Here is a 24844-nt window from a genome sequence, read left to right on the forward strand (position 1 = left end):
ACCTTTGTCAATGTCCAATATAATTATGGACCTGACTATATATACAGTATACAGTCCCACCCCCGAAAAGTATTGGAGCAGCAAGGTCAATTCTTTTGTTTTCACTATACACTGAAGACATTTTGGCTTGAGATCAAAATATGTATATGCATTGCTTAGCTGCAGAGCTTCACCCCTGAAATATGACCTTTCCACTGATGGATGTATGGATTTCCACCTTTCCGCTGATGAATCACAAAATCCGTACAACACTTCCATTTCCTCTCAAATCAAGAACAATATATTTAGCAGAAAAAAAGGCTTACACGACAAAAAGTAAAACAGAAATCATTCTCTGAACTATCAGGAAAATCTCTCCAACCATTAACAAGAAATGGTGCAGTTTGGATTGAAGCACCAGATACCTGCCAGATACCTGCGATACGAAAGCAGGAAGTGGGCCATGCACTGTGAGAACCGAAGTGGTCAAGACAAAACCGATGCAGTAACGGCAGGACTGAGTTTTCCAGCTCAGTATTTTTACTCTCATGCTCGTGCAAACCAGAGAAACCTGTGCTAAGATCTTGATAAGAGATTTAAAACCTGATCGAATTAATCTGGGGTGAAAAGAGCATGTTTATTTTTACTCAGTGAAGAAGAGGCGTGAAGAACAGGTCCAGAGGAGGTCAGTGTTTACGTTTAATAAATATGACCACAACAGTAAGAGTCAGAGTCATTCAGCTATGGAATTCACTCACTAATAACCTGCTAATCATTTCTGCCCAGCATTAAGACAGATCATGTAGAAGGCCCTGATGATCTCCTACTAAGTCATATCTCCTCCTGTGGAATTTCTGGCACATGGTTTACATTGAGATTATCTGTTAAAATAAACATAAATCCTCCATTGTGCCCGAAGGCTGTCCTGTGAGACTCTGATTTTGAAAGAAAAACGCAAGAGTAAAACGTACACAACGTCTCCTGTAACACCAACACAGTCAAGAGTTTAGTTGATAACAAATAAAATATGACTTCCAGTCGAGCCTGGTGGAGTAGTTGTACATGTGTATATACAGTATACAGTCCCACCCCCGAAAAGTATTGGAGAAGCAAGGTCAATTCTTTTGTTTTCACTATACACTGAAGACATTTTGGCTTGAGATCAAAATATGTATATGAGATGACAGATCAGAATTTCAGATTTTGTTTCCCCGTATTTACATCCAGATGTGATAAAATACTTAGAACATGGCACCTTTTGTGACGGACGTAAATATCAGGAAATAAAATCTGAAATTCTGATCTATCGTCTCATATCCATCTTTTGATCTCAAGCCAAAATGTCTTCAGTGTATAGTGAAAACAAAAGACTTGGCCTTGCTGTTCCAATACTTTTGGAGGGCACTGTATATATACACACTCACCATCCACTTTATTAGGAACAGATGTACACCTGCACATTCATGCAGTTATCTAATCAGCTAATCCAATCTATCTAATCATGTAGCAGCAGCGCAATACAAAAAAACATGTAGATACAGGTCAAGAGATTCAGTTAATGTTCACATCAAACTTCAGAATGGGGGAAAGGTCTGAACTCTGTGACTTTGAATGGGCTGATTGGTACCCTCTGGTACTTTCATGAGGTCTAATCTGGAACCTCTGTGCTAAATCAAACAAGGCTATTTCAGTAAACCCTGTTTTATTGGCTCGCTTCATGGAATATCTGCCTGATCTCTCAGTCCAAGAAAATAATCAGAAACCATGACAATGTCTCTTTCCAACTCATGTTTACTGCTTTCAGATCTGCTTTAAAAAAAAAAAACTAACACCTTCAGATCTATCAGAATCCAGAAATTAACAGCACAGTGGTGTAAATATTTTTACTCCAAACGGACCTCACTGAACCTGCGGAGTCAATAGTATGTGCACTATTGTAATGAGTTCAATATTATAAAATGGTTCATATTAGGATTCTAATTTTAAGCAAAGAAATCAGATATACAAACTCTAGGGGTTTATAGTATAAAATAAAGAAAGGACATTATCTCTGTGTGGAAGATTGAGGGAAACCCGACACACTGTGATGAATTAGTTTGCGTATACTGCCCTCTTTTGGCCACCATGAAATCTGTTATAGTTTGTTTAAGGAACTCAGGAACAATGTGAGAAACACTTCTATCTTTAACATGCTGCATTGTGAACTCCAACACATCCTGATTTATTACCTCAGCTCTTCCGATGAAGAAGTAAAGAGAGAGTCGAGACATTTTCTCTCCACTACTGACACTTCCTGTCAGTGCAGGTCCTTCTGATGACATAGCTAACAATGTATTGCAGTAGAATGTGTTGTTAATACACTACATCTCAACAAAACTACATTTATTTCTCTCTTTACTTCAACATATAATTCATCTGCACATTTCTTTAGTGTTGTACTTGAGACTGGTCTACAAATCAATGGTCTTGGTCTCGTCATCATCTCAGGGGGAATTTTACTCAGCCTTGTCTAGGTTTCGGGTTTATTTTTTTTCCAGCACCACCCGAGACCATAACATCATTTCCATTAACAAGTACTTTGTAATGCTTTCGTTACAGTACAAAATGTCTATCTCTGCATGTGGAGTTATATAGCACCTATACATTTCAAGTGACTATGTTATAAAAAAAAAAAAATAGTTCTTATGTTTAAAATACTAAAGACAATAAGTTATAATATAAATAAGTATTTGTAATGTTCAGCTGTAGTTGGTCTCAGGAATTTGTATGAGCCAAGAGGAAATGTGTTTTCATTGGCAAACCTTTACATGTGTTGTACAGCTTCCTGTGGAATGTCTTTATTCATTTTTTTTATATAACTAGCAAACTCTGTGTCATTTCATTTTGTTAACCCCCCTAGTGCTATGATATAAATAAAACAGGATTACACTGCATTGCTTGATAGAAGAATGGACTACGCTTAACATGTCCTGTGTACATGTTTGTACAAAATGATCACACAAAAGTAGATGGGTTGTTTATTTAATTCAAGAGAATGTTCGTGTCAGGTTAGGAAGGTACTACAACCAGCAAATTAGCACATCTGAGTGTTTGGTCTCTGCCTTGACATGGAGTCTGTCATGTGTGGTGGTGGTGGTGGTCACACATCCATGTCAGACTCGGTCTTGATGCAGAATTGAACCGAACACTAACATGTTTTAGTTTGTTAATTATCATTTTTTATTCATTAATATTAATTAATAACTAGTGTTTTTGTAGTAATCAGCCCACTATCATCAATCTCCGACTAGCAAATGTCAGGTAGACAATCACAAACAGGCATTTTGACATTGTGGGTGTGTCAATCAAACAAACTCCGCCCCTTGTCCAAAAAATGGGGTCACTTTTTTGTGAAAGGGTTAGGGTTATGTTTTTTTAATGTTTGCTTTACTTGGCATGCGCTAAATTAGGAACGTAATCCATTTTTATAAGAAAATATTGAATCATTTTCAGTTATTTCTACTTGTTTTCACCAAACAACGTCTAGACGTGTAATTTTCCACTTGAATTTAAGCTAATTTAAGCTAAAAAATAAATAAAATCTGTCATCCACCATTAATTTAATCAATTCTTAGTTACATTTACTACATTACACTGAATTACATTTGAAAAAATGTTAATAGCTGTAATGTTGGAAGAAAAACATCAAACTAGTTTTATTTTGGCATTTTAAATATTCAGGTTACAGTCAAACACATGGCTAACACACTGAGCTAGCGATCTGTGATAGTATGATAAGAGACCTACAGAGATGCAAACAGTTATAGAGCTTTAGGTTAAAGGAAAAAATAAGCCCTAAAAGTAGTAATAACATGCATTGTCTGTCAAACTGTCAAAATGATTGATGACTCTATGATTTAATAATAATAATAAACTTTATTTTATAAAGCGCCTTTAAAAGCAGCTTCTCAAAGCGATGTACACAAAATAAGCAGTACACAGAAAAAATAAAACATTATAAAAGTTAATAAGAATAAAAACATTAATCATAATAATAAAAGTAGACATCAACAGTCAAAGGCAAGCTTAAAATAGTGTGTCTTGAGTTGAGCTTTAAAAATGCCAAAGGTCTAAGCTTCCCTGCATTCAGGAGGAAGAGACTTCCAAAGGGAAGGAGCAGAGACAGAAAAAGCCCTGGCTGCCCGTATCAAATTCAAGGCTTTGATGCTCACCTACAGGACCTTGTCTGGAACAGCACCCCCCTACCTCAACTCTCTCCTGAAGGCTTACGTTCCCTCACACAATCTGCAATCGATTAATGACCAACGTTTAGTAGTACCTACTCAGAGTAGCTCAAGGTGTCTTTCAAGAACATTCAAACTAACTGTTCCTCAGTGGTGGAATGAACTTCCAACCTTAGTCTGGACCGAAGAAACTGTCACCATCTTCAAAAACCAGCTAAAGACCCACCTCTTCCATGAACACGTAACTAACCCCTAAAACACCAACCCCACATTATCTTCATAAATAAAAAATAAAAAACTTCCTCTGGCTCTTACACCACTACTCTGTGCACTTTGCTTCTCTAGAACTCAATTATAAATCTTGTACAGTAGCACTACTTGTATTGTTCTCCGCTTGATATCTCGCTTTGCTTGAATTTCCTCATTTGTAAGTCGCTTTGGATAAAATGAATAACTGTAAATGAATGTAAATGTAGTGAGGTTTGGGGGCGGGGTCATCACATGGGTTTCCATGGTGATGTAATCATTCATGATGATTTTAGGCAACAATGGGGGGAATTAAAATGGTCAAAGAAGGAAAATGGATAGCACCAATACATGTGAAGGGAGCTCTGGTTCCATTAAAGTTAGAAACGTGTTCAAAAGCAAACATAATCAGTACGTCATCAAAACATTGAAAGAAAAGCCCAGAAAATCAGTATTAGTACTAAAAGACGACAAGGGGAAGAGAATGGACTCTTGGAACACGCCTTTAAAAAACATGTGGCTCTAAGAAACTTCACCTCTGTTGATACTGAAGGACTGGATTCAGTGATAAAGCATGTGAGCAATTAAACCTGATACAAACTCTGTGGACTCCATAGTACAAAGCTTTGCAGATGTCTTCAAAGCTTTTGGTGTTTCACCTAAAAAATCACCTGAAGGAAAAATACACAAGCAGAGGTGCAGAAAGTTTCTGCACCACTCAGATGACATTTTAAAGAAGGAACTGGTCAGAATGACAACACTTGGAGCTATCAGGAAATCTGAAGAGCCAACAAACTGGCTCAAACCCATGGTATGTGTTTTTTTTATTTTAAAAAGAATGGAAATTTAAGACTATGCATGAATAAACACCAGAACCATCAGATCCCAATGCATTAGCAAGTGCCAAATATTTTAAAAAGCTGGATGCTTCACAGGGTTTCTGGCATCTGAAACTGGAATAAGTTCTGGATAGACTGGATAGTTCCAAATATTTTATCTTCAGTTCTCCATAATTTTCTATGACATCAGCCATTTGGAATTGTGTGAGCAATGGAGCAGTGGAGCATATGATGGAAACACTGGAAAGAAGATAGAAATGGGCCTCTTCTGTCTAAATGGTAATGACTATTTAGTAGTCATTTATTTACCTTTCTGACTTCCCAGAGATGGACACGGCTGTCAAACACATCAGCAAGTGTGTGAGATCTTTCTTCCAATGGAATTCTGCACGCTGTTAGGAGTGATAATGGTCCATGCTTCATCTGCAAAGAGTGGCTTGAATTCTCAAAATACTATAACTATATACACCAGGTGGCTAGTATACTCAATCTAATAGTAAAGCAGAAAAAGGAGTACACATTCTCAAGCAATTGCTACTGGAAGCTGCTGACAGCCACTCTGACCGTTACCATGCACTGCTTAGCTGCAGAGCTTCACCCCTGAAATGTGACCTTTCCACTGCAGAGCTGCTGATGAATCACAAAATCCGTACAACACTTCCATTTCCTCTCAAATCAAGAACAATATATTTAGCAGAAAAAAAGGCTTACACGACAAAAAGTAAAACAGAAATCATTCTCTGAACTATCAGGAAAATCTCTCCAACCATTAACAAGAAATGGTGCAGTTTGGATTGAAGCACCAGATACCTGCCAGATACCTGCGATACGAAAGCAGGAAGTGGGCCATGCACTGTGAGAACCGAAGTGGTCAAGACAAAACCGATGCAGTAACGGCAGGACTGAGTTTTCCAGCTCAGTATTTTTACTCTCATGCTCGTGCAAACCAGAGAAACCTGTGCTAAGATCTTGATAAGAGATTTAAAACCTGATCGAATTAATCTGGGGTGAAAAGAGCATGTTTATTTTTACTCAGTGAAGAAGAGGCATGAAGAACAGGTCCAGAGGAGGTCAGTGTTTACGTTTAATAAATATGACCACAACAGTAAGAGTCAGAGTCATTCAGCTATGGAATTCACTCACTAATAACCTGCTAATCATTTCTGCCCAGCATTAAGACAGATCATGTAGAAGGCCCCGATGATCTCCTACTAAGTCATATCTCCTCCTGTGGAATTTCTGGCACATGGTTTACATTGAGATTATCTGTTAAAATAAACATAAATCCTCCACTTTGCCCGAAGGCTGTCCTGTGAGACTCAGGTGACTCAGACTTAGGTGATAACAAATAAAGTATGACTTCCAGTCGAGCCTGGTGAAGTAGATGTACATGTGTAAATCCTCCTAAAGTCGTTTGTTTCATTACATCAATGTTTTGTTTTGTTTTTAAAGTAGAGCATGTCTGTTTTAAGAACATACAAGCTCTGCCTTCAGAGTTTAGGCCCTTAGTCTTACGTGAGTCTGATGCTGGTATGGACTAACACCAAACTCTATGCTGAAGAAAATAGCAAATGGTGATCAGTGATTGGTTGTCAGGAACAACGTCGATCAGTGATTGGCTGTTGAGAACAGTGATTATATTTTTCTCACATTTTCACACATGATCAAATATTATTCAGATCATGTCACATGTTTGGGTTCACTTGAATTGTGAGCAAATTCAGGGCATAACAATAATGTTAAAAAGCACACGATCACATGCGTCTGATTCTTCCTTAAGAAGAGCCTCTTTAGGAACCCCTATTTTCCCCTTTTTTGGCTTCTCCCATTCGAGGTCGTCACAGCGGATCACCCATACACATATGGATTTCACACCCTCCTGATGTAACCCTCCCCATTTTCCGGGCTTGGGACCGGCACTGACTCATGCAACCCTTCCCAGTGTCTGGGGTTGTTTCCCTGACCAGGAGTTGAACCCGGTCCATAGCAGTGAGAGCACCACATCCTAGCGCCACTAATCCACCCCGATAAAGCACAATGAATCAGTTTAAACTAGCTGAAATGTTGTAGTGGTGACTAACACTGTGGTTTCATAACATATAAATAACTTTAGTCAGTGTTGTTCAGCCTGCCTGTTTTTCTCCTGCCATGACTACACGCATCTGGTGAGGAAAAAGTGAGCTGGAGGGCAGCTTTTTTTTTAAATCTGAGGAAAACCCTGCTCACACATGGCTTACACATGGGTGTGGATAGGATCAGAAATTCATTCTAGCTGACCGTTTGTTTTAATATCAATGACACCACATAGAGAAGGGTGTGTTCCTTTATTGACTGATTTATTTAATTCAGCAAGAGTGTGTTCCTCATGGTATTGTACAAATAATGGTCTAATAAAGTGGCTAAAATCCAGTAATAATGCTATATTTATATAAAGTGTATTTACATAAACAAGTTACATACAGGCTATAAATTCTGATTATTCATATAAAAATAACAATTCTTTTAATAGAATATAAGCAGCACAATGCTGTTTACTTTTGCCCAGATTTTGATGTGTCATTTATTCCAGACTCATGTAGAGACACTTGGTTGTGGGCTCAGTTGAGGTCATGTGGCGTGTGGTAGGAAGTGGCCTTGTTTCTCAGCGCTTCCTCGCTCATACTCAGGATTTGAGAAACTCTGAACACTTTGGAGCGCCCTTAACTCCACGCCGCTGTCCTGACTCGACATGCTGTCCATGTTCTCCGACACGTCCAGCAGGTATTCCCTCGGGCTCACACACTCCCCTTTGAGCGCCCTCCACGCTCGCTTATTGAGCAGCACGTACGCTGCAGGGTTGATGAAGACGTGAGAGAAAGCGATGCACTCGGTGCTCTGGATGGCGAGGTCCATGTGCAGACTCGCACTGCAATCCGAGACCACGTGCAGGTACTGCAGGATGTGCAGTATTAGCACAAGCGTGTACGGGAACCAGAGCACGAAGAACAGCCCTGTGGAGATGATCGCACGTCTCGCCATCCTGGAACGCCCTGAGGAACGTGTGCGCAGGTACAAGGTGATAGAGGAACCGAGCAAGAGCAGGAATGGAATCCCAAAGATGAGGACAACCAGCTGGAGCTGCGTGTAGATCTTCCAGCTGTGTGTGTAGTGGTACAAGCATTGGGTCTCGCCGTGGACATGTCGCTCCTCCACGAAGTTCACGTGCGGCAAGGCGGCCAGACACGCCAGCATCCACACGCACGTGCAACACACTACATTTTTCTTGGTCTCTCCGACTCGGCCCAGGCACCGGAACACGCACGCGGCGTCCACGCAGCTCCGCAGCACCGCACACGCCACGAACAGGTTGCTGCTGTACAAACCGACCGCGTAGACCAGCGTGACGAGCTTACACGCGCGCGCGCCGAAGATCCAGTCGCCCGACGCGTACACCGCCCAGAACGGAAAGGTGGAGGTGAACAGCAGGTCTGCGCACAGCACGCACGCGGGATGCGCCCGTCTCGCCGGTTTGCTGCGCGTGAACACGAACAGCAGGGTGAAGTTAGCGAGCAGACCGAGCACGCACGCGACCGAGTAAAACGCGGGCAGGAAATAACGGCTGAACTTTTTCACCTGAAGTTTCTCACACGGCCGGAAGTCCGCCAGCGCGTCTAACTCGTAATAATCCGAGTAATCGAACTCGTACTCCGACTCGTTAGTGCGCGCGGGCTGAGTGACATCCATGGTCTCGTGCCCCGCTTCAGCTTCACTTACAAACGCCACAGCAAGTGGTTTATACAGCGCGCGCACCCACATACACTCACGTACACACACTGACACACACACACTCAAACACACTCACACACTCACACACACCCCCACACACTGCAAGAAAACAGATGGAGGAAAGACAGAAAGCGATGAGCTCCTTAACTCTTACTGCGCCCCACTTTCACAGTAGAACGGAACATTTGTGACTTTATTCAATAATTTCACCTCTTATCATCTCAACACTTATTACACTCTACAGTCGAGTGTGTATCATTATATTTACAAATACTAACATCAAAGACAATATACATGTAGTTTCTGTCTGAAGGTTTGTACTGGAGTAGTGAAGATCAGATCTCCTAAAAATCAATATAAAGTCCTTCACAGCTCCATCCAATTTAAATCCCATTTAAATACTAATCACTAAGCAATCAGAATGAAATCTAATATGTGAGTGTGTGTTTGTGTGTGTGTGTGTGTGTGTGTCTGTGATGAGTATGATGTGCAGAACCATGTCTATTCTCAGATATACGGTTTAGTGAAGACTGGGAGAGGGGAAACGAGGATAATGGACTGGAAAATGTCCGGAAATCGGAAGTGTGTGTGAACCAATGACCTCGTTTCCCTACGCTGATGCCCACTTTTTTTTGCACTAGTTTCAGGTATTGTGTGTGTGTGTGTGTGTGTGTGTGTGTGGGTGGGTGGGTGGGGTGGGGGGGGCGGTTAGATGTAGTTGAGCTATAGGGTTACCCTAAAAACTCACTAGATAAAACCCTGTTGGAAAAAAAAAAAAAACAGAAACCATCAAAGAAATTCTAATGGTTTCCACTAAAATACCATTACAAACCATCAGCTAAGCATTAAAACCTTTACCATTCCTGGTCCGTAATGGTATCCACTAGACATAACATGCAACCAATAGAAGCCAACGAATTCTGTGAGGGTTTATGCAGTTGTTTTGTGTAATAGAACACTGCAGCATTCAGCTGAGGTAGATGTATTGATGAAAATTCCCCACATATATAATAAATATTTATAAAATACAGAGTGATATGGGATAAAGTGGTGACTGAAGATGAATGAATAGAAGAAGGATGTAGGATCACACCACCCTCTGGAGGACCCGCCTATCCTGCTGGTGCTGTTACCAAACCAGACTGTGATGCTTCCTGTCAGGATGCTCTCGATCGGTACAGGATGCAGGAAGAATTGCTCAGGAAGTGGGCAGTTTAAAGTCTCTTAAAGGTGGTAAAAACACTGACGGGCCATTTTTTCTTCACCAGGGTCTTGATGTGACAGGACCATGACAGGTCTTGCGTGAACTTATGCAAACCGTTCACTCTCTACTAACCCTAACCCTAACCTTGGTAGCTCCTCTCCTGCTTCGTGCTGAAGTCCACTATCAACAACTTACTCAGAATCCCCTCCTGCTACCCCCCACCTACACACACTAAATAATATTATTATTAAAATCCTTTTTTCTTTATATGTGTTTCTGCCCCAGATAGATCCATGACAGATCCACGCTTCCTGATCGCTGCTTGTTCATGTCCTTCTGACATGTTAGTTACCTAATTTAAATTTGTAAATTGCATTTTCTATTCCTTTTACACCACTAGGAGGCGTCATGTGGCTGCTTGACCCAAAAACATTTCTGCAAAATGATAGTGAAGTGTGTTCACTGCTTCATTTAAATCCTTAGAGTTATTATCACAGTGACGCACAGTGGCTCAGTGGTTAGCATGGTCACCTCACACCTCCAGGGTTGGGGGTTTGATTCCTGTCATGGCCGTGAGTGTACGGTGTTTGCATGTTCTCCCCATGCTGTGGGGGCTTCCTCTGGGTTTCCTTCCTGGTTTCCTTCCCCAGTCCACATGATTGGCATGTCCAAAGTGTCCAGAGTGTATGATTGGGTATGTGATTGTGGGCCAGGGTGTGCCCTCTTACTCCTCCCCCTTTTTCCTCCTCATTATCTTCTTCTTCTTCTCATTCTTCTTGTCCTTGTCCTCTGTTTTCTTCCTCTTCTTCATGTTGTTATTGAGCAGTAAGGTCAGAGCACTGTAGGATGAATGTGTTGAACATGTACTTACCTCGTTATAAAGGTCTTGTTAATGGTTTGTGTGATGTCACGTGTGATTTTAGATGAAACACAGATCAGCACTTCCACATGTGAAGGGCGGTGTGTGGATCTAAGGGCTATTCCAGTAAGAAGGAGTAAAATCTGAACAGTAAACAACACTTTTATCACATATCCGAGCCTGGACGGAAGGAAGCAGAGGTCAGGGGTAAGTGATGGGACTTTAAACACCACCACCACACCCTCCAGCATCAGCATCACCACGCCCACCAATGCATTGTGAAGTGGCATTTCCTGTAAAACAGGAAATCTCAAATAATAGTCCAGATGATTAAAACACATCCGTCTCAAACCCCAAACCTCCAGCACCCTGTTAATCTGAACACTGTGTGGAATTGCACTCTCAGACAAAAAAATGTTCTTAAAGGTTGTTAAAGGGTTCTACGTGAAACCATTTACACTTTAACCGATTGAACGAGTCAGACTGTTGCAGCAATGCATTCTGGATCATTTCTGTAGAGATTTTTTTCAGTTTCTATAGTTACAGTGGGAAATAAAATATAAAGCACACATCCTACACACATACACATGATTAATATTTTTCCAAAGTTTACCTAGTATTTCCATAAATCCAGAATAAATCCTGGATTTACAGTCCCTTCCAAAAGTATTGGAACAGCAAGGCAAATTCTTTTGTTTTAGCTGTACATTGTAGAAATTCAGGTTTGAGATCAAAAGTTGAATATGAGACGATAGATCAGAATTACAGGTTTCATTTCCTCATATTTACATCTAGACATGTTAAACAACTTAGAACGCGGTACCTTTTGTTTGAACCCACTCATTTTTTTTTCAAGTGATCAAAAATATTGGATCATGTGACTGACAGGTGTTTCTTGCTGCCCAGGTGTGCCCTGTTACATTGATTGTTTAAAGAATTAATAGCTCTGAATGTCTACTCTTGGTCTCAGCCCTAGGTTTCACCTGTGAAGACTGCATTTGTTGTTAAAAAGGATAAACCAACATGAAGACCAGAGAGCTGTCTATGGGAGAAAAGCAAGCCATTTTGAAGCTGGGAAAACATTGCACAAACATTGGGTATAGCCAGTATAACAATTTGGAATGTCCTGAAAAAGAAAGAAAACACTGGTGTACTAACAAGATCTGTGAAGAAAAATCCAAAAACAATAGTCACTGACATCACCAACAACCTCCACAGGACAGGGTGAAGGTCTCACAATCCACCGTTTGAAGAATACTTAGAGAGCAGAAATATAGAGGCCACACCACAAGATACAAACCACTTATCAGCAGTAAGAATCAGAAAGTCAGACTGGAATTCACAAAGAAATACAGAGATGATCCTCAAAAGTTCTGGAACCAAGATGAACCTCTACCAAAGTGATGGAAAGTCCAAAATGTGGAGAAAGATAGGATCTGCTCATGATCCAGAACATACAATCTCATCTGTGGAACATGGTGGAGGTAGTGTCATGGCTTGGGCTTGCATGGCTGCTTCTGGAACATTCTCACTAATCTTTATTGATGATGAACTCATGATGTAGCAGCAGAATGAATTCAGAAGTTTACAGGAACATTCTGTCTGCAGATTTTCAGAGAAATGCGTCCAAATGAATCAGGAGGAACTTCATCATGCAGCAAGACAACGATCCAAAACACACTTCCACCTCAACACAGGACTTCATCAGGGGGAAAGTGGAAGGTTTTAGACTGGACAAGTCCATCACCAGACCTTCACCCAATTGATCAGCATTTCACCTCCTGAAGAGGAGACTGAAGGGAGAAACCCCCCGAAACAAACTGGCCTGTAGTTCTTAATAATGTTAATCAACAGTCCACTGTCTGTTACCTTCTAAATAGTGTGTGTGTGTGTGTGTGTGTGTTCACTTTGTGCCATATAGTGGTCAGGCTATATTCATGTAAAGTGTATAAAATCTGTAGTGCACACACACACACACACACACACAAACACACACACACACACACACACACACACACACACCACTTTAAAGATTTAAAATCAGATTTTAACAGTTTCTAAATGATTCTTCTTTTAGACTCATGCCATCCAGGACGGCCAGGAACCTTGGGGTGATTTTTGATGACAGCTTGACCTTTACAGACTACATCTCAACAACTGCACAGTCCTTTAGGTTCAGCCTGTACAACATCAAGAAAATCTGACCCTACCTCACCGAACAGGCTACACAGATACTAGTCCAGGCTCTTATCTCTAAACTGGACTACTGCAACTCACTGCTTTCAGGCCTCCCAGCAGCTCCATCAAACCCCTTCAGATGATTCAGAATGCTGCAGCGCGCCTCGTCTTCAACCAGCCCAAGAGAACCTATGTCACACCCCTCTTCATCTCCCTCCACTGGCTTCCTGTAGCTGCCCACATCAAATTCAAGGCCTTGATGTATATAAATATTTAATATGTATATGGAATAAAAAAATATCAGTGTTTCTCTCTGTTTAGAATTAAGCATAACTCATTTTAACCTTAACATGAGACAGAATCCTACACTGTGTCTGTGTGTTAATATAACATAATTTATATATAACATAAAGAGAGTTATAATTTAATTTAATCTAATCTATCCATCCACTTTCTATACCACATATCCTATAGGGTCACAGAGAATCTGGAGCCTATCCCAGGGAGCATGGGGCACAAGGCGGGGTACACCCTGGACAGGCTGCCAGTCCATCACAGGGCACAATCACATACACATTCACACACCCATTTATACACTATGGACACTTTGGACATTCCAATCAGCCTATAATGCATGTCTTTGGACTGGGGGAGGAAACTGGAGAACCTGGAGGAAACCCCCGCAGCACGGATAGAACATGCTCACACACACAGGGCAGCGGCGGGAATCGACCCCAACCCTAGAGTTGTGAGGCAAATGTGCTAACCACTAAACCACCACGTGCTGTAATCTAATCTAATCTAATCTAATCTAATTTGACTATTAAACACATCCACACACAGACGTGCTGTACGTGCCGTGACACAACCACAGGGAACTGCATGTTCCAGCACATTATGAGCCGCCTTCAACAAACAAAAATAAAAGCAAACACACCATTATGTGCTGCATTCGGGTGCACCATCAACTGCATACACTGGAACAAAATGAGGTTCCTTCATGACCATGCTGCAACACAGAGCAGAACACACGTCTGCATAAAGTGCAAATACACAACAGTGTGAGACGATTACACAGATAATAAATACACAGGACAGTAAACACACAGTACATGGCTGTAAACTGTAAACTGTTGTGTAGTATAGCAGCAAAAACCAGTTCCATAGTTCCATAAGCTTTGTAAAGTGCACGTGTGCAGTTGTGCTGAATCATGCTGATTTAGGTGTTCGACTAACCCAGATGAGCGTGGAGAAACAGCAGGGTGTTGAGTAATCTGATTGCCTCAGGGAAGAAACTGCTGGTGGTGGCATGAATGCTCCAATACCTTCTGCCAGTGTGTGAATTATACACTGACTCTCGGGGGGTCAGCTGTTTTCAGATTGTCAGATGAACTACTTGGTGTAATGCAGATGTGTGCGTCAGTGAACCACTGTGCTGTATCCTTAAAACAACACATGAACACAACACTTTAAACGCTATAATTCATACAGTGCTGTTCAGCTTTATGTGATGAATTTTACCATGAAGGCCTTAAAAATGTAGTGTGTACTTTCTGAACTTCTCCTCAACTTCTCCTCAACTTATTTTCTCACCAGTAAAAACCTGCCTTATGTCTGTTCCCTTTCTCTTACTCACGACATCACCAGCATGAAATGAAATCTGAGTGCAAAAAAGGCCTCTGTTATGTGAAAAACGTCACTGCATTAAGTTTGTATTTATTACCAACCTAAACTACACGGATAAAACAGACCATCGTGAGTCCTGACTAAAGGGTTGTGTCTTACACGACGGTATGGTGTTGGTATGGAACAATTTAGAAAAGAAGAACGAAAAGAGTAGAGGGGTGAGGGCGTCATCCGCAATACTGGTGGCTTTGCGGATGCAGTGGATGTTGAATGAGGTGTAGATGGTGGGTAGAGAGACTCTGATGATCTTTTCAGATGTCCTCACAATTCGCTGTAGGGTCTTGCGGTCTGAGGCTGTGCGGTTCCTGTACCACATGGTGAGACAGCTGGTCAGGATGCTCTCTATCATCCCTCTGTAGAAGGAGGTCAGGAGGGGAGGGGGAAGTTTGGCTCTCTTCAGTCTCCGCAGGAAGTGGAGGTGATGCTGGGTCTTCTTGGCTAGGCAGGTGGTGTTGAGAGTCCGGCTGATGACCTCAGTCATGTACACACAGAAAAAACTTGGAGCTTTTGACTTTCTCCACAGTTGTTCCATTGATGTGCAGGGGTGAGTGGTCCACTCAGGTTCACCTGGAGTCGACAATCTTCTCTTTAGTCTCAACATTAAGAGCTAGATTGTTGTCTCTATACCATTCCGTGATCTGGTTCACCTCTTCCCTGTACGCTGACTCATCACAAGCCCACGACTGTGGTGTCATCAGCAAACTTGATGTGATGAGAACTGAACTCTGCAGCACAGTTATGAGTCAGCAGTGTAAACAGCAGTGGACTGAGCACACAGCCCTGGGGGGCGCCAGTGTTCAGTGTGGTGGTGCTTGAGGTGGAGGTGGGGTCTCCCAGTCAGAAAGTCCAGGATCCAGTTGCAAAGGGAGGTGTTTAAACCCACCAGGCTCTGCTTTATTTATTATTAATATTATATTAAATTATTATTACAATATTTCATAATATATTATTGTATAATCTATTAGAGGACAGTCCTCCTGGAGACCATGTCATAGTTCTCATTTTTTCCAGTATGACTCCTCCATTTCCATTTCTTCTTTTATTATCCAGTGGACTGAGCAGGAATGTCTTCAGAGACACCACAGCAAGAAATAAAGAACTTTTATGATGCAGTAAAAATCCTATGTGTTAAACATCTGGCCCGCTATCACAGCTTTCATCACAGAGTCTTCATAAACACGGTCTGACCCTTCAACGGTCGTTCATAATAAGTATTGGCACCCTCTTTTTCAGTCAATTTATGATTATTATTAGTGTCAGGACATAATATTGTGCTACAGTGATGTGAGATGTCAGTGCGCGTGCACACACACACACACACACACACACACACACACACACACACACAAACCACTTTAAAGATTTAAACACAGATTTAAACAGTTTCTAAATGATTCTATTTTAGACATGACTTTAAGATTTATTTCTAAATACACTGAACATGGCTGTAAACTATTGTGTAGTGTAGCAGCACAAGTATAGCAGCAAAAACCAGTTCCATAATTTCAAAGTGAAAGTTTGTAAAGTGCAGGTGTGCTGAATCATGCTGAGTTAGGTGTTCGACTAGCCCAGGTGAGTTTGGGAAACAGCAGGGTGTTGAGTAATCTGACTGCCTCAAGGAAGAAACTGCTGCAGAGTCTGGTGGTGGTGGCACAAATGCCCCTGTACCTTCTGCCAGATGGCAAAGGGTGAAGAGTCCCTGAGGGGGTGAGAGGGGTGAGAGGGGTCGTCCGCAATACTTCTAGCTTTGCAGATGTAGTAGTATCCTACAGTGTGTGTTAGTACAACATAATATATAGAGAGATTTATAATATATAATATCATATAATTTGGATATTAAACACACCCACAAACAGACGTGCTGCACGTGCAGTGACATAACCACAGGGAACTGCATGTTCCACTACATTATAAACTGCCTTCCAAAAAAAAAAAAAACAACATTATGAGCTAGTTTCAAGTGCACCATCAATTCCTGTACTTTTTTGGTGTGGTAAGTGACGAGTTTTATTTCCTGTTGGATATTGTTAGCCCTTAACCTTCCTGGTTTAATAGAGTGGTGCAGGGATGACGTCCTTTTGTACGCCAAAACCTGGAAACGATTTAGCATTTTAGCCCTTCTGGTTCCATCGTCCCGAAGTCAATGGGTTTTCTGAGTGGGATTTTGGTTAAAGGCCCGAAATAAGGTCTGAGGTGAATACACGCTCAAAACATTTTCACGGTTTATTCTACGACATAAAATACACCAGTAAAACCCCATGATTTTTTAAAGCATTTACGTGTATAAAAAATCTATAATTGTTGGCATGCTAGCTATAATTGGTAGCATTTGATTTACATGTAGCTGAACTGAATTACATTTTTATTTAGTGTATCCTAAGTGTAACAGCATTTAGTGTGATAAGTATTGCGTAAGCCTTCTTCGAATAATTTTTATTCGGCACTCTACAGACTCGTTTACGGGGAGCAAAGTAATTTGAGCCTCTTTTTTTTGCTAGATAGCAATATATCATTTATGAAGCTAGATTTAACAATCTGTTAGTAATAATTGTATCTATGAATAGGTATCTTTAATAGGCAAATAAATAGATATACATATAAATCCTTAAATCATTCAAGAATAGGATTCTCTCCAGACTCCAAACCATTTCACTTTATGTGTTTAATAACGTAATAATTAAGTTAATAATGCATTGTAATAAAATAACAAACATTTATTTTTTTAAATTTTTTTTAATGAGTGGTTTCTTTCTGATGGCGCTGACACAAAAACTCCCCTTTCAGTCTCCGCTTGAAACTCTTAACAACTCCTAAACGCTCACAATCCCACAGCACTTGAATGCACCTCTGTAACGGACATTTTCATATTCCTGCTGTGTGCGTCATTCCTACGCTGTACGTAATGACGTCACTTCCTGACGTGTCCTCGTGCTGAAGTCTGTCTGACACAGCAGAGGTAAAGCCGGTAGCTGGAGCTGCTCTTTGGAGGTGAAATATCACACAAAAGGTCGGGGTTTATTTATTCATTTTTACCTTAAATACGGCAGTTTACTTTATTTAAACTCTTTGATTTGCTCTGAAAGAGCTTTTACACAAAATAGCAGATAGTTGAAGCATAAAAGTCATTTTTATGAGAATTGTTCAGGCAGCTGTGTGTCTGTGGTTAGCTTTATACTCAATTAAATTAATTTAAATACTCTAAACAGATAATAGAATCACCAGGGTGACATTTTAGAGGTCTCGGCTCTATGACCTTCATCAAAAATAATTAATTTACCAAAATAATTGCAGAATACACACACAAGCTCACATCTGATTATTATTTAATTATTATTGACTTGTTAGAAGGTGTTTATTTAACGTTTTAAATGGAAGGAGTCTCCAGTTTATGTGCTTTGTAACAGTCAGTTGTTTAATATATATGTTTTTTAATGGTTGCTTTGGCATAAAAAGAATAAAACCTTTGAGAACATGCTGTTATAGGAAAATAAATAAACTTATTAACCGTAACTCAGCTTCATTACATCATGAAAGCATTGATTTACTGTAACACACACGCAGTGTTTCCTGCTCAGACAGTTAACGTGAGTAGTGAAGAGTTATCTGAACACTTCCTGGTGACTGATGAAAGGATGACGTCAATCCGATCAGATGTCTGTGTTGCGTCCCCTGGATAACAGAAAGGAAGTCATTTAATAGTTACACACTCCAGGAAGTACTGCACGGTGTCTGATTGTAGTGGAGGAGTATTTCGCAGTGTTTATTACGATGATGGTTTCAGTCCGATCTTAAATGAAATGTAAGACTTCATGTGTCTCCCTTCAGTTCCACCAAGATGTCCTTCATGTCGTTTGATGAGCACGAGGAGTCCAAGTTCCTCAGGAAGGCCAAGGAGAACCCGTTCGTCCCTGTCGGTGAGCCACTCAACTCTGGACATGTTTTATTTAATGTAATGTTGGAACGTGCTGGTGATCAGTTATATCATACACCATGATGCTCCACTTACAGACATATAAACATGTTAAAACTGGATGTGGAACTCAGCAGGAATTCCAGAATACTGCCTCCTGTGGTGATGATGATGTAATGACAGTGAAGATGGTAACGATTATGATGACGATGATGTAATGACAGTATTGCTGATAGCGATGATCATGATGATGATAGTGTTGATAATGATGGTGAAAGTGATGATGGTAATAACAGTATTGATGTTGGTGATAGTGATGATGATTGTGATGTAATGACAGTGTTGATGATAGTGATGATGATGACAGTAGTGATGGTGGTGATGATGGTGGTGAAAGTGGTGATGGTAATAACAGTATTGATGATGGTGATGATGATGACAATGATGATTAGAGGTCGACCGATTGATGGGTTTTGCTGATTAATCGGCACCAATAATCAACTGCTGGAACTATTGGGTTATCAGCAATAATCCCAGGGATATTTTTTCCTGGTTGCGTCCATTGCAGAGCGGCTGTTAAGGATCTGCTGCCATTACAGTACGAGAGCGGCCTCTAGAGGCGAAATATGAACTATCACTGGCAAAATGTATTTTGTTAATTTTGCATGTCTCTATTTTTATTTGTTATTTGGAGTCTTACTTTTGGGTTCAGTTTTGATGTATATCTTTTATTTACTATAATATTTATTAATAGGTAATGTGTATTAATATTTATATATTTAATTTTGAAAAAGCGGAATAAAGAAATGGGGTTTTTTTTTTAGCTGATGATGAGGAAAGTGATGGCGTTAATTTTATTGTCTCCACAGGGATGGCCGGGTTCTTTGCCATCGTGGCACACAGGCTGTACAAGATGAAGTACAGGGGCAGCATGAAGATGTCTGTGCACCTGATCCACATGCGTGTGGCGGCGCAGGGCTTCGTGGTGGGAGCCATGACCTTAGGTACCGTTCTACACTAGAACCCAAACACACACACACATACGCTATCTGAAGTAGGAACAACACATCACAATCCTGATACAATACTGTCATGATGACATCATCGTCTAGCCAGGTTAATGGTATGATCACAGTATATAGTCGATCAGTGTACTGGATATCAACCTGTGATGTCGTTGCAGGTGTGGTGTACTCCATGTACAAGGACTACGTGCTGAAGCCGGCCGAAGCTCAGAGAGCGCTGGAAAACAAGTGAACAGAGGAACATCGCGTAGACTCATTTTATTTTAGTTCTGTTATTATTATTTTTTCATTCTGGTGTACTGTAGATACCTCACATTCTTCTTAAAATGTTACTTGGTTATTTATCTTTGAACATATATAATCTACAGAGTCTATTTATATTTTATAATATTTACATTTCTAAAACCGCAGGAACATACTTGCCTTGGTCATCTTGAAGCTAACTTCAACAGTGTTTGTAAATAGCGCTGTGTTCAGCGAGATCCGTTTGTGACCTCACAATACAGGCTCTGTGATATCTTAAAATACGTTAATTATCAAACCTTTATCTTTATATTTCTTAAAGAAAAAGAGCGCAGAATCATAGTCTACACAGAACCTTCAAGGATTCTTTATGAACAAAATCATGGTTGTTAAGCTGTTTGTACAGTTTTGGAGAATCAGAATGAGGTCTGTTACAAAGCTAGTCTTGTGAGGTCACAAAATATGGACAGATATGCTAATAGAAATGCTATGAATAATAATAGTGTAACCATGTGAACTTTTAGGTACAGAACATGCTCTATGTTTTTTTGCTGTTGTTTTGGGGGTTTTTTTTGTTTTGTTTTGGGGTTTTTTTTGGTTTTTTTAAAAAAGAGCTTACTAAAGAATATTTTGGGTTCATAATGGTTCTTCCTAAAGAGGTCCTACTTGGAACCTTCTCTGTCATAGGGTTCTACACAATAAGAACAAACCAAAGATAAACAGACCATTGTTGTTATTATGGCTAAATGTTTATAGGAGTGGTTACTGTTATGTAAATTACTGGATATGGATTTGGAGGGGGTGTCTAATTTGCATAATCATGCATATTTAATGAGAATTTAGTTGTAGAGATGCTCCAGGTGATGCCTGATTTTCCACATGGGCTAAAGTGTAAGTGTGTGTGTGTGTGTGTGTGTGTGTGTGTGTGTGTGTGTGTGTGTGTGTGTGTTTCACTGGCTCTGCCTTCAGAAACCACCAGCATCCATCTGCACAAATGTTCCTCTAAAAACACAGCATTTTAGAGTCGAGCTCAAGAGCAGCAAAACATCATAGTGCCATAAATGCTGGTTCTTATTCACTGTTCCTGAATGTGTGTGTGTTATTGAGATAATTATTTCTGAACACTGTGTTTCTATCCTGTTGGTTTATTAGAAACTATATTGTAAGGATCCTGTACACATCTTTGCCAATAAAACATGAATCTGGATGGATATAAAGATATGAACTGAGACGTTATTCTACAGATTCACCTTCTCCATCACCACCACAATGTATATTTGCAAAATTTCAACTAACTGAATTGTGAACATCATGAACGTCATGAAACAAACCCCTGACACGTAAGATACTCAAGGGATCTTCTAGAGGTGGACATTATATTTAACAGCTGTTTCATATTTTTAATACAAATAATTGGCTGCTCATGAGATAAAATGGTATTTCACCTGAATGTCACGCTCAGTAAATAGAACTCTATTAGTATTAGTAGTAGTAGTAGTAGTAGTAGTAGTAGTAGTAGTGCAAAGTTAGAAACAAAAGGTAATAACAAGTAGTAAATTGTGCAAATAGTAAAATGAAATAAATTAATAGCAGTGACCAAAAAAGAAAATATAATCTAAAAGGAAATATATAAATGTAATGGTAAGGCAACTAATAAAAGCTAGTTAATTTTTTTTTATCAGAGAGATGTAGTCTGTTGAATGTTGACAAACAAATGATGATGATGATCACTTATGCTGAAATAGCATGACATAAGCAGCATAGCAGAAGAAAAGGGTTTTTTATTATTATTATTTAATACAAATAGTTCAAAAGTCTAAAACGACATATTCCATGAGTTTAATGTGAGTTTCTACGTGTTTTAATATTCTGGCATTCACAGTGTGCATTTTTAATGCCAATATTTCCCAACAGGGCCACTAGATGGCGCTTAATTTCTTCAATTTGATTAAATACAGCATACTTAGGAGTCATGTCTAGAATTAAATATTCATGTCCATAGTACAGTTATAAAGGGGTTAATTCATCAGTGATGCAGTTGAATGTGATGTGACAGTGCTTACAGGAACTTTACTGAAAACACTGTTTTTAATCATATAAAAAAAGACATAAAACTTTTTTTAATAGTGGAAAAAGCAGCTCTGCATTATGGATGTTGTTTGTGTGTTTGTGTGTGTGTGTAGGGTCCTGCTACCATGACTCCATAACTTACTAAAGTCAACTCCTAACAAAGCCGGGGGTAGTGAAGGTGGAGGAGCTAGAGGTGGAGAAACCAAAGAACCTGCAAAAAAAAAGTCCTCTTTGGCTCCACATCAGGATAACAGAATTGAAGCGTCATCGCCCCCTGCTGGCAGACCGATTAACAAACAATCCTCTTGTTAGCCATTTAATCTGCTTATAAAGAGATTATTTCTGAAAAAGGACAAACAACTGGTGCGTACCCCTGATTCTGAACAAATCGTATCGTATCGTAGCAGTGATTCAGATGTCAAATATCAAATTGTTCCTTTAAAAACAGAAATCATGTGGAAGCATCTTATGTCTTGTCCTTGTTTTCCAGGGTTTCATAAATTAGCATTAAAAAGCATTTTTGTGTTATTTTGTCTGGATTATAAACCAGCACTTGGTGAAGGTTTGGTAGATGTATCTATTCATGGTTTTAATAACTACATTTAAAGTATTTAGTTAAATATTTAATGATTACTAAAATATCTCTGGGTTTAAAAAAAAAAAAAAAAAAAAAGCTGGAAATATGAGGATTCTAGCATTGACTACACTTTTCGTTTGATTTTGTGTGTGTAGTTTATTTGGTTTTGCATTTTATTGTCATGTTTATATACAGTGGGGCCCAAGAACACACTGAAATTCTGTTGTCTCCACCCCCCCAACACCCCCCCCCCCATTAATAACTGGAAATAAATAGAAAGTTTTAAAGAAATAATTAAAACAAAGAAAAAGGAAATGTTCAAAATCATAAATGTTCAATATTCTGCGTTATTTGTTGGTCACTGCTTAAATCTAAGCAAATTTTTGACATTGTGACATTTGTAACTCCTTGAATGTCAGATATACCTTGAGATTTATCCCTTCCACAGAAGAAAATGTTCAGATGATACTCCCATGATTTTGATCTAACATGAATCATCAGGTTTTTCACCAACTTGTGGAGTCCGTGCCAGCTCAAGTGCTGATAATAACATTTAAACATTCTGTATTAATATTGTAAAGCTTACAAAATAGAAGCATTTGTTTAGTGTGACTTTTGGACCTCACTGTACATGTAAATTTACACAGACAAGCATGAATGTAAAATGGAGGCTATACACTTCCATTACTTGTTAACTGCATTAACCTTCAAGTTCTAGTGTGTTTAGGGTAAAGAGTAAACTTTAGTTATAGCCAAACTACTGCTTTACAAAATCAATATATTATTTATTTATTTATTTATTTTTACTTCATGACTGATTTATCATCCTGTACCAACTTCCTGACCTTTAAGACTTTCTATTGAATGTATTCGGTGATGTGTTTTAAGCTGTTTAATTCAAGGCTAATAAATTCTCAGGTTTGATCGTATTCAGAGTGTGTGAGTCTTTACTGTAATCAGCACATTAAATAATGATATTTAAGAATATTTATAGATATTGTACAATTGATGTACAACCGTAAGATAACTGTGAGTAAAACATTAATATACTAACGTTCATTTATTTATATGTAGGCTGTAGCTGTAACAGTGATTATTTTACTGTAGATTTTTGTTTTTGAATACTACTGATGAAGTCCACTTCAAATGGCCATGACTTTTAGCCCCTACTGAGGGACCCTTCCGAGAGGAGAGCATGTAGCTGATCACTTCAGACTGGACCACAGATCATACAGTACTTACACGTGTACTGTAAGTATATAATTGTGCACCCTCTGGTGGTGAAAACAGTGCACACAGAATTCTACCTGTAAAAAGCAGACAGCAATCTACGTTTGGAACTATAGGTGGTCCGACGTTTCTTCAGTTCCCCTCTGACAATTTTAGTTCCTACCAGCACTTAATTATTGTTTGACTCACAAAAATGGAAGAAAAACTTATAACCGTGGTTTCATCTTATCCCACTGTATATAACCTCTCATTAAATCAAGGGCGTAACCATGGTCTGGACATTGGGGGGGGGTCCAACGAACTCGGCGGGAGGATATGCAAGTGAATGTAACGTTAATGGTCAAAAACTGGAACTGACGTTAGCCTAGCCTACTTCGTGGGTGTGCAAATATCAAAAGTTAATTGATGTTCTTAAGAACAAAGCAAGCCATGGTGTGATGCCTTCTATACTAAGCTAAGGTTACCTACTATTTAGGTATCTAATTACTTACTGTCTGAAAAAAGCTTGTATGTTCTGCTGCACTTGTCTACACTTGTCTGCTGTCTCCATTTCTTACAGACTGCGCTGCTAAAATATATCAACGAACTTGCGCTGAGTATGGGCGCAACCAAGTGTACAATTGGAGGGCGGGCACACACCTATTTTCCTTAAAAATGGAAATATATTAAAAAGGAATAGACATAAATATGAATACATGAAGAAAAGACAGATCCGTTGGCAGAGTTCATTAAAGGGAGACATATAGAAAATGTTTCGTACTGTATATTGGGGGGTACAGATTGGTATTGCCTCAACATTGGGGGGACATG

The 24844-nt window shown here is 39.7% G+C and overlaps 2 protein-coding genes across 2 annotated transcripts; one reads left to right on the plus strand and one right to left on the minus strand.

Moving 5' to 3' along the window:
* Window positions 1-7894: 7894 nt before the first annotated feature.
* LOC128610763 (atypical chemokine receptor 2) lies at window positions 7895-9010 on the minus strand. The gene has a single exon (XM_053630179.1). It carries the CDS (start codon window positions 9008-9010, stop codon window positions 7895-7897), a length of 1116 nt encoding a protein of 371 aa, XP_053486154.1.
* An 8876-nt stretch (window positions 9011-17886) lies between these two features.
* On the plus strand, window positions 17887-21374 carry higd1a (HIG1 hypoxia inducible domain family, member 1A). Its single transcript, XM_053630026.1, has 4 exons — window positions 17887-17986; window positions 18805-18893; window positions 19759-19893; window positions 20073-21374. The coding sequence occupies exons 2-4, from the start codon at window positions 18815-18817 to the stop codon at window positions 20144-20146; spliced, it is 288 nt and encodes a 95-aa protein (XP_053486001.1). The 5' UTR covers window positions 17887-17986; window positions 18805-18814; the 3' UTR covers window positions 20147-21374.
* Window positions 21375-24844: the final 3470 nt, after the last annotated feature.

The sequence above is a fragment of the Ictalurus furcatus genome, chromosome 7 (assembly GCF_023375685.1).
Source record: "Ictalurus furcatus strain D&B chromosome 7, Billie_1.0, whole genome shotgun sequence".
NCBI lineage: Eukaryota > Metazoa > Chordata > Actinopteri > Siluriformes > Ictaluridae > Ictalurus > Ictalurus furcatus.